At 37.9% G+C, this 11,838-nt stretch overlaps 1 protein-coding gene across 1 annotated transcript in view; it reads right to left on the bottom strand.

Moving 5' to 3' along the window:
• Positions 1 to 9,015, bottom strand: part of LOC146378191 (semaphorin-7A) — a 40,434-nt gene extending 31,419 nt beyond the window's left edge. The window contains exon 1 of the mRNA XM_084944050.1: positions 8,587 to 9,015. Coding sequence (XP_084800176.1) covers positions 8,587 to 8,665 — 79 coding nt within the window. The 5' untranslated portion in view covers positions 8,666 to 9,015. The remainder of the gene's footprint in view (positions 1 to 8,586) is intronic.
• Between the last annotated feature and the right edge of the window lie 2,823 nt (positions 9,016 to 11,838).

Here is an 11,838-nt window from a genome sequence, read left to right on the forward strand (position 1 = left end):
AGGAACCAGGATGCAGTAGTGGTGAGTGGTAGCAATACAGGTTGCTGGCAAGTTTCTATGGAAACAGCGGCCGCTTTTATTGGCAGTAATCTACTTGATGAGCCTGGTACTTCACAAGGAAGTGAGAAACATACAAAGAAGTGGGCTATAGAGAAACTAGAGTATAGTTTCACAGTGACAGTCTTAAGGCAGACATAAGAGCGTGCAGATTTGAATAAACACAATAGATTTGTATGAATATTTGCTTTAGCAGTTAACAGAAGCAAAACGGGTTCCTAAGGCTATGTTACTTCACTCTTTTTTCGAAAGAGGAAAAAACAGTTAAGCTTCTTGGATTGGACAACAGCAAACATTTTAAAAAAAATAATCAGAAAAAAATTGAAAGGTGTTCACCCAAATACAGCTTTACCACATGCAGTGGTCCTAATCCTCTTCTCTAATAAGGGGACTTCCAAAAATGTAAAATTAGGAACCTTTGGTCTACATCTGCGATTCACTATTTCAGTAAACCCAGCTTTCTCTACTCAGCACAACAATTTTATTATTTTATTTTGTTTTTTATGAGAGCCACCAGTCAGATGATGTCATTTCCTATCAGCAGCATAGCCGTTGTTGTTGAAGGTCACTTTGCACCCCACAAGAATAAAGAGTGTAGAAGATCTAAAACAATAATTAATCTCTCAGAGTGGTTTTCCTCCTGATTATTACGTGGCATAATCTGAATATACCATGAAACAGAACAGTAGCTTTATCAGTTTTCAGTTAAGTGTGGTTTTCCTTAGCTAATGGTCTAAAATGTTTCCCCTGATAGTACAGTGCTAAAACTGTGGGCACGTCTTTGCTTGATTAAAAAAATAAATAAGTAATTGGACCTTATATATAATCATACATTACAACACATCAGAGCAGTGTTTCTAAGGTTTTTGAAGTGTTTTTTTTAAATACCATATGACAAATAATATTTACACAGGCTGGATCTGTTTTATGGATTTAACCAGTCACAACAACAGTGACCCTCACAGATCTGAATGTGTTAATCTTCTCTTTGCTGTATTGGATTGATGTACAAAAATATACATATATATTTTAAATATTATCATAAGAATATGTAATATTTATTATTACATGTTATGTTCCATCTAATAACAAGGCTTAAGTCCCAGTCTTAACCACATACTATCCACACAACCGCTTATTGGGTTCATATTATGTGAAGCGCTAAGACTTATGGTGTTATATTTAAGTCTGGTCTTTTACATGAATTTTGTAATACAGCTTCTAAAATTGTTGCAGTTTCATATCACTTGCACATGTATCCCTTGTAAGACAGGTCATTTAAATGAATTAGGGCACAGTTGTTCTGATGTACTGGAATTTTACCACAGCCTACTCTTGTATTTACTGAGAATGGCCCAAAAAAGAGAAGCTATCCAATGAGCAGCAGTTCTCTGTGTGAAAATACATTGTTGGTGCGGATGTGTCTAGTGCGAGAAGACACTGCCAAATCTAAAACCTTAAATTATCTCAAATCAGTTCACTGTCTTTTATCCTGTCTTCCTTCTCTCTTCACAACTGGTCGCAGCAGATGGTCGCCCCTCCCTGAGGCTGGTTCTGCAGGAGGTTTCTTCCTGTTAAAAGGGAGTTTCTCCTTCCCACTGTTGCCAAAGTTCTTGCTCATAGGGGGTCATATAATAGGTGGATTTTTCTCTGTATGGATTATTGTAGGGTCTATCTTTCAATATAAAGCGCCTTGAGGTGACTGTTGTTGTGATTTGTGTTGTATAAATAAAATTGAATTGAATTGAATTGAATTGAATTGAATTGAATTGAATTGAATTGAATTGAATTGAATTGACATCCACCAAGTCTTGATCCAATAAAGCACCTTTTGGATGTAGTGGAATTGGATATTTGCATCATGGATGTGGAGATGACAAGTCTGCAGCAATTGTGTAATACCATCATGTCAATATGGTGAACAAATATCTGAGGAATGTTTCCATGTTAAAACTATACTACGAATCATTAAGGCAGTTCTGAAGGAAAAAGGGGGCCCAGCCCGTCACTAGCAATGTGAACCTAATGAAGTGGCCAGTAAGTGTAGTAGTAATGGCTTGTTTGTAAAAGCCAAAATAAAATATATGATTTAGCCTTGTACATTGTACTTTTTGGGTCTCCAAATGATAATGAAAAAGATTTATTTTGCATCTGTAATTGCTTATCCAATTCATGGTCGTGGGAGAGTGGATTTAGGCCAACTTTCATAGTACAAATAATACATTTTGGTTTTAATGCTAAAGAGGAAAATGTATTAAAGTGTGCTAAAAACCTAAATCTTAAGTTTTTGTCCGTATAGTTGGAAATCACTTGAGAAAGTTTTGGTCTGCTTTTCTACTAATTGGGAAGATTCTGCGAAAATATGCTGACAGTCTGAGGAAAGATTTGGACATTTAGTCACAAAGTAAAAGACATTTTCCAAGTTGAAAAGAAAAATACTTGTGAATTCCATGGTTGTTCTGCGTGTAAGTATTGTTTATATGCTCAGATGATGCCTATGCTCTCCAAAGTTTGACTGTACGTAACAATGTATAATTTCCAATAATAAATGGAGAAAAGTGATTATTACTGTTTTATAGGTAATATATGAAGTCAGTTGAATAGTGAAACGTCCATTATGCAGAAAATTACTTAAGCAGTAGTTACTTAGGCTGCTATGATATTTAAAATAATTTAAAGTACAATTTGCGTCTCTTGTTGAGGATTCTTTTCTTCTGAGATAAAAGTGGGACGTAGTCTCAATTCAGTCTTTAAGTATTTATTTGCCTCAAGCAGATAAATACTTAAACATGTACATGGATTCCCCCTCTGGCAGAAAACCACAGTCTACAAGCAGTTAGCTACAGCCAACTTCCTGAAAGTGAAAACCTAACTTATCATTACACAGGATTATATATTGAATTGTGGTTCTATCTAATTGGTAAAAACTTTGGGGAGAGGCCGTGGTTAAGACTTGGCCTTCCCTTGTTGGTGGACGGGCTGGTCACAACCTCTTGTCATTCCACTTCCCATGGTCAGACGAGGTCGCATCTGGGATACTAACCTCCCTCTCCTATTTCTATATAATGACTTTTACCCTGGTTACGTGTCTACATCTCTGCACTCAATCTGACCTTCACCTTTTTTTTTCTCCTAATCTAGACAGTCTAAAGATGCATGGCCCTCAGAGATGTAGGTGTAAAATCTAACTGTGTACTTGCGGAATTAAACTAAGAGCAACGGTAACAGCGGCCTGCCCAATTTGGGCTTCATCACTGCCAACCAAGCTGCAGGCAAAATCACAAAAAATGCACATAAAGTAAGATTTATAAAAATGCTCAACCTCACACTCTTTCCCTGTAAAATACCTGGAAATTAGACAAGATTAAGTGACTCCGTAATACGGCCTGAACCCCAGAAAATGCACGTTACTTACAGCGTAATTGTATCCTGCAAAAACCTCAATTGTTGCCTGCAAATTACACATAAGTACGTTGTACTAGCGCCTTGTTGCCTGCAAATTACACATAAGTACGTTGTACTAGCGCCTTGTTGCCTGCAAATTTCATGCACCTTAGTCGCTCTTGAACACGTCCCACACCACAGAAAGAACAGGGTACTTACAGTGTACTTGTTTCATTGTGTCTTGCAAAGACCTGATTTGTGGCCCTGCAAACTGCACATAAGTACAGGTTACTTGCACCTTGTTGCTCACAAATTGCATGCAAGTACAGGGTATTTGCGCCTTTATTGTAAGTTTTACAGTGTAATTGTTTCACTGTTTCCTGCAAAAACCTGAGTTTTTGAGTTACTAGCATAAAAGCTTTTAATTCAGTTTTTTTTAAAAGGTGGATCTCAACGTCTCACATTATTAACATGACAAGAGAATATCCATAAGACTCATAGTTCAAGAGTATTTTGTATTGATGTGTTTAAGTCTCCAAGAGAAAGGTCAACACAAAAGATCGCTGAACTTCAGGGAAATTGTCTGATATTTAAGATGCTGTACATGTCAAATTATATTTGAGAGGAGGAGTTGTTCCTCTCTCTCAGGGTGTTTCTTTAAAATTATCTTTCTGTGTTCACTCTCTTTTGCTGCTGGCTGTCTTCCTCTCTCTCTTGATTTCTCTGTTTGTCCTACTTTGCCAATATATGCATTTTATGTAATTGCCAAATGTGACTGTCACTCATTAGGTATGTACACACAATATAAAGGAAAGCATGACTCAAGCTTGCTTTAAAAAACAACAACAACTATTGTTAACCTTATTCCAAATCCTTATTATGTTTCAGTCCCTTAAGGAAGTGAGGAGAACAGAACAGTTTTTCCCCAATTAAACAAAAAAGTGCAAACAAAACAGTGGGTGAATATTGATGGTTTCTGCTTTACTGATATGATATTAAAGCTGCTGTTATGACTATTCTACATAAATATCTGGCTTAAATCTCTATGTGTAATGTGCTGTACACTCACTAGTGCATTACACACTAATGAGTGGGTACACCTGTTCACTGCTCATAATCCAATCAGCCAATCACATGGCAGTGACTCAATGCACATGGCCAAGATGCCTGCTGAAGCTGAGCATCATAATTGGGAAGAACATGGCATTTTTGTTTATCCCAGATGCGCTGGTCTAAGTATCTAAGAAAATTCTGATCTACTGGGACTTTCCCACACAACCATCTCTAGGGTTTATAGAGAAAGGTCCAAAAAAAGAAAATATCCAGTGAGCTGCAGTTCTCTGGACAAAGATTCCTTTTTAATGTCAGAGGAGGATGGTCAGAATGCAGGAAGGTAACAGGAAGTTAAACTAACAGCTATCATGAAGTGTGGAATTGGGACCCAAATAGTGACATTTGATAAGGTAGTTGAATAAGTCCAAAAATACTAAATGTGCAAGGCAAAATAGAATCCAGAGTTTACAGGGAGCACACAAGTGCAGGTTAATAGATGCTGAGACAAAAACTGAGGGGAAAAATTTACCATACAAGAGAGCAGTTAAGGAAAGTGAACACAGCTGGGTTATGAGACGCAGGTGTTAATAATGAAAGACAATGAGACATGAAGGGAATTAACCCAACAAAAGACACTAGAAACAAGGAACAACCAAAATAAAACAGAAAGTGAGAACCATAACCAAACATAGGGGAGATGACAAGATGTTACAAGAAATACTGAGGACAAAAAATAAACTCTAATATAATTTGGAAATAAGGGTTTGAGGCTCAAAAGAACAAAGAAATACACAAGATGGAAACTTCAACAATAAGCAAACTAAGAATGAAACAGAACATATTTATCAATAAACAGAAATGACTAAGTAAATTGGCTCAAAATAATAGGCAATGATGCAGAACCATGACAGGGTCAGAATTTGGCATAAACAACATGAAAGCATAAAAGCACCATTACACTACAACCACCATCATCCTGTCTAATATTAACATTTGAGGGTGCTGATGGTGGTGTCACTTTGTTGAGCATATTTTCTTGGTGCAACAGCCTTCCTATTGTTCCTTTGCATGTCCATCCCTTCATGACCACAGTGTGCCCATCTTTTGATTGCTGCTTCCAGCAGGATGACACATGATGTCACAAAGCTCAAATCTTCTCAAAAGTGGTTTCTTAAACACAACAATGAGTTTACTGTACCCAGATAGCATCCACAGCTACCAGATCTCATTTTAGTGGAACACCTGGAATTGTGGTGGAATGGCCAGTTAGCATGAGGTGGCAGTAGGTGACCTGCTCAGGAGGTAGAGCAGGTCACCTACTGATCGGAAGATTGTTGGTTCGATCCCTGGCTACTCCAGAGTGCATGCCAAGTATCCTTGGGCAAGCTACTAACCCCAAGTTGCTCTCCGATGTATCCATCAGAGTGTGAATGTGTGTGAATGTAGTTAGAAAGCACTCAGTGTAGAGAAAGTGCTTGTGATAATGGATGTGAATGTGGCATGCTGTCTACAGCGCTTTAAGTAATCCAGGAGAGTAGAAAAGCGCTATATAAGAATCAGTCCATTTACCATAATGGGTGTGAAGTGGACAATTTTGCAGCATGTGTAAAATGTAATCACGTCAACATGGACCTAAATCTGTGAGGAATGTTTCCAACACCTTGTTGAATCTATGCTTAGAGAAAACAGTGTCCAACCCTGTACTAGCAAGGTCTACCTAATAAACTGTAGTTTTTATGTACAGCTCACAAAGCATTATCATGCTACTCTGCAATTTCCCTCTGCTTTGTTTTTTGGCATATTTCAGCCAGCTGCTTTGGTTTAACTGGCCTTTAATTTGATCATTTTAACTTATTAGTAGTTGTTGTTAAAAACAGAGGAAAACATAGAGTGACTCCTCAATTTAGAATCATCAGCTAGTCAGAAAGACCACTCTTAACTAAAAAAGCAATCCAATTATTTTTCACACAGTAGGCATATTAACATCTTACAGCACTCTGAGAAAAACCATGTAAGTTATACTATAATTGCACTGGATATGATGATTTATTAGTCGTTTAATTCTCTGTATCATCCTTGGTAGTGACCCATCCACACAAAATAGAGAAAGAGAACAATGGAGAACATATCGACTGACTGATTTTAGTGACTGTTCTAAAGGTGTTTCTTCAGCCTAAAGATCCTTCTGGGTGCTGTATTTTATTGGGCAGTAGCATTGCTTTGATTCATACTGAGATATGGATATCGCAAGTGTATAGCCAAATTAAATTATTTAGGGTCAAGACTCTAAAAACCACAGCTTAAAATTATGACCACCATAAAATTCAAATGTATTGTACATGCATCCTCTTTGTCATTTGGGGGGAAGATATTTACAGTTTGGATGAAAGCTTGCTGTGCTTAGCTTGAATGCACTTATTGTAATGGACTTGGACAAAGGTGTAGTCTATACCAAATGAATGCAAAGTAATTCCAACCCTTGCTTCTATAATATCGTAATCAAAAGCACCAGGTCCTATCTTAACCACTAAAGGAAATACTATTTTAATCTAAAAAAAAAAAGGAAAGAAAAAGAAAAAAAAGATTATAACCTTCAAACAACTCTGTGAAGGTATGAAACCCTGTCAAATGTCCTCATTTGGCAAACGCCTACAAAATGAGGACATTTTCACCATTAGAGCACCTCGGAGCTGTCCGAGGTGCTGAAGCTTCAGACTGCGCCTTTGATGGATTTCCTCTGACAGTGTTCCATGTGTAATTGTGTGTGTCTCTGGGTTTGTGTGTCCTAAGGATAGGCGTTCATTGCTAACCCTGAAATTGCGTAACAATGAATTTGATTGATATGACACGCACGTCCAGGCCGTCATCTTGTGCGTTTTGTACATCCGCGGGGAGGGTTAGAGATACCAATACCTTGACACACAGCACCCATCTCTATTGATTGCTGAATATATTAGAGGACTGTGTGAGGTGTAAAAAGGCGTGAGTGGAATAGATAACAAGGAGGCGGGTTGGAATTTTCCATTCGTTGCTCCACACTCCCTTTCCCCATCTTGGCTTTTCTGTACATGTGTACACATATAGGATATATTTATTTATTTTGTCTGCTACACTAAAGCAGTTCTCTTTTTCACTGAATAGGACCCTTCCTCTGCAGTGTGAAGCAGCTGCCGTGTCCCGCATTGCAGCTCCGCAAGGACGCGGGAGGCACAGTGACTGTGCCAACCTCCAAAGAGTCATATTTCACAGTAATGATGTTTTTCGGCGGTGGCAGACGGGTGTTTAAAGGGTACAGCCTTGACGTGCGTTAGGGGGGGAAAGGCGCCATGTTCCCCCTCTTGGCAGAGGAAATGTTGCTTTTAAGCACTTGTGGTTTTATTCCGCTCTGTGCGTCCGGAAGATGTGAAGATATGGAGGGACAGCCACTACAATAAGAGTCTATGCAAACTAGACACGAACACACCGCTAACTTGTAATGCTCTGAGATAAACGGAACACACAAGTTGGCAAAAAGACGGATAGAAAGGCACGAGTTGCACAAATTATATCCAATTTATACAGATTGGACAGACCGTGTTCACGGAGAAACCTGAAAAAATGGTAACACAAAGAAACTGATTTCAGTAGGCCTACATTAGATTAACAGTTGTTAAAACTGAGATTTATACAGAAAAAAAAATCGCTTCCTTCTTGGTGCTCGTCTTATTATAGCCCGGGGACATGTGTGCAGGGCCTGAACGGCGGAGCGCGTAATTTACTACTTGGACATCGGGGGGGAGGGGGGTGTTTTCAGAGATTAATCCAGAGGTAGCCCTGTTTTTATTGGCTTTATGTGTGCAGGGTTTTTTTTTTTCCAATTAAAGGAAAACAAAAGATAATAGGAAGTACTGAAAAACGGGTGCATTACCCCATGACATAACTCACATCTGCTCATCCCTCCATCCACTCATCCGTCCATCTCTCCAGCAGTGCAAGTATTCACTCATTCATTCCGTACACAAAATAAGAACACAAAACATTCTTGACTCCTAAAAATAATTTGCTGCATGTATTAGAACATCACGATATATGAAGGTTACAGCAGTTACTTACCACGCAGAACAAATTTCAGCCGAGGTGACTTTCCGACGATAACCGTGGCGAAAAGCGACAGCAGTACGAAAGAATTCATCTTTCCCGTCACTCTGTAGCGTGAAGTCGATTGTGAAATTAACTAAACCGTACGAAGCGCTCCCCCAAACCCTTCTTCTTCCTTGCAGCCGCCTGACCCCCCAGATATGCCACGTCCCAGAGCCGTGAGAACGACTGCTGGTTCCGGTCCTTTCTTGTCCGTCTGTTTCTCCGGCAATTCAGTTTGGTAAAGTCGGGGTATCAGGCTCCACCTCAGAAACAAAAGGCACAGGGGGGAGCGCAGCCTTTCAGCAGGGGCGCTGGAATGAAAACTCGGAGTGCAAAAACGAGCGCAAACACGTCGCTTTTGCTTTACAGCTGGCGCGTGTAGGCATTACACGTTATACCTGTTGCTGATAAAAATGATTTTCATAGATATTTTGAATCGTACACGGTATCTCTTAAAGGTATAATGCACATTTGTGTCATCGTACAGCCTTGGAAATGTTCTAATGCCAATTAAATATATGGTAAACTAAATTATTCAAACGTCCTTAATCATAAGCAACCTAATTTTAATTCCAGTCTATTATGCACCTATAGGCATTGTAACCTGATCATTACATGTCTGCAGAGGGTTTCCTTGAGGTTGATAATTCTGCAAAAGAGTCAGCATTTTCACTTAATGAGTTTTCTTTAAAAGCCTATTGATATATTTTACCCAAGATACCCAGAAACCCATAGCAACCATCAGAGTGACCCCAAATGTCTGGGATTGGAAGTTTAACAGAAAAAATATCAAGTTTTACCATCAACCAATGATGATATTTCAGCAACTTCCTCACTGTAATATCTAATCAATATGTCTCCATAAATTGCCTAAGTGCCTGAATAAGAATGAATCAGCAGGTTTACTCTGCTGCGCTTGCATTACGGAAGTTAATTGACTCAAATTTGAAAAACTGAACCACTCTTAATGGTGAATGCCTCTTAGTGTAGGCAACTAAACAGATGCTTCCATTTTCATAAAATCGTTCTCTGTAGGCACTATCTAAACCTTCATCTGGGCTTCTGTGAGAAATTTCTATGAGCAGTGAGCTCCTTGGAGGGAAATCAGCAGGATAGCACATTGAGAAACAAATTAGAGGCATTCCTGTGTTTCCCTCACTGAGAAAGCAGTCTATGAGGCACACAGGTGGATCCTCGAAGAAACAAGCCTCTGAAATCCCGCCCAGTAGGGGGGCAATTTACCATTTTTAACTTCTTTCAAAGGCCTTTACTGTCTCCTTGTGTAACCCCTTGTAATCAAGACCTTTGAGCTTAGTCAGAGAGTCACCCTCACTTGTTAATGGAAGATCAACTACACACTCATTCATAATTGGCTTTTTGTTTTTATTGAATTCACACAGGGGCACAGGGGGGATATATTCTGATCCATATGTGGATTATTTACTTATTTATTATTTTTATGTTTATGGTTATTAAAAGCATATGGAGATTTCAGATAGACTGTACACAACATACACAACTTAGGACACTCAGGCCACAACAGCTTACCATCAAATGGCAACATATTTTGCATTGTACGGTACTGTGTTTGGTCTGTATGTTTACTTATTATTATCCTTAATGGATCCACCAGCAATTTTTGTAAGATTAAGGTTAATAGTTAAGGTTAAATTTGCATGAAATATTTACTAGAGGTATTTGCTAGAGGCTTGGCCCAAGCTCAAAGTGATTACTTTATGGAATTGATCCAGATCTCAGTCTTGATCTGGATTCATGGAAGAAGTCTTTAACTAAATAATACAAATTAGGCAACATCATCTTGCTTTGCATGAAAATGCCACAAACCAATTCAAATCTAGACATATTTGCAAATCCAGAGGCTCAATTCATGTATGACATGGAGGAAAAAAAATGTCTGTTTGAGGTATGCGTTCCGCTTTGGTATCAGTAATGCACTGTATCTAGATTACAGTTAGCTAACTGGTTTTCCACTCTTTATGCTTTCACTCCTTATTGATCAAATAGCAATTTAACACAACGTCAGCTGTAAATAAACCCTTACGTGTTTGTTAAACAAATCTCCTCGCTTAACAATGAAATAATGCATGTACTCGTTTATTTGGGTGTATAATGTTCAACCTCCAGATGGCGCCAAAAGCAGGGTTTTTAGTCTTGGTTTCATTAATTCAAACTAATACTGAAGAAGTCACTTGGAACAGTGAGGAAACGTTTCTCTCATTGAAAACGCTGAACAGAATCAACCTTTTGGGAATTACTTAAAACTAAAGATTACAACAAGGCTGTCCTGTCAGTTTTAAGACCGTCTTTCTGTCAAATTGCAATTTACAGTTAACACAATTTACAGAAGCAAGATAAATCTGATATTTAATGATAATGAATTAACCTTTAACAGATATTATGATTAATTTGCTTGCTCATTTTGTTTTCTCCATAGTTGGACAGAAAACAAGTCTAAAAGTGTCACATAGATATTTCAAACACTGTCATCTGCATCAAAGGGTCCCAGTCCATTAATGTGTGAAGCAACCAGTTAACAACACAGTTTGTAGTCGTGGCAAATAATGATTTCTGACTGTGACATTTTAATAACTTATTAATTATTTAAAATCTTTTTTAATTAAAATAAAATGAAAATTATTTAAAGATATTTTATTACCATTAAATAAAACTCACCAACTAAAATGAATCTAGTTAAGCACTTGTTTACATAGGTATAATGATCAGTTTTAAAAGTAAGCATATTAAAACTTGATTTGAAAAACTTAAAGTTTCATGTAAATTAGTATTAAATGAGCAAATACCTTGTGTGAGTATGTGCATGTGCCTATGTCTTCTTTGTAATTAATTTAATTCTTCCCTTTTAGTTAAAAGGTTCTCAAGCTAAATGATGCAAAATGGTTATTTAGAGAGAAATTTACTTACGAAACACTTAAAGATTAGTGAGGGAAATAACAGTATGCTTGTTATTCTATTCTACAGTAGGAGTAACTGCAGAATAACAGTGGAAACAGGCAATACTGAATACTTTCAGTCTTGTTTGGTTATTTCACAGTAATAAAGTGACATAAAATTCTGTAATGTATTATTACTGATAGCATTTCTCATTAGTTCTTTGAGCAGGTGAAATAAAAATCCTGCACACCACAGCACAGTAATGTCAGTCAGTCCAGTGTGGCGAGAAATCTAAAATATTGAATGGATTGT

Source organism: Perissodus microlepis, chromosome 11 (assembly GCF_051167445.1).
Source record: "Perissodus microlepis isolate ML-2025 ecotype Zambia chromosome 11, ASM5116744v1, whole genome shotgun sequence".
NCBI lineage: Eukaryota > Metazoa > Chordata > Actinopteri > Cichliformes > Cichlidae > Perissodus > Perissodus microlepis.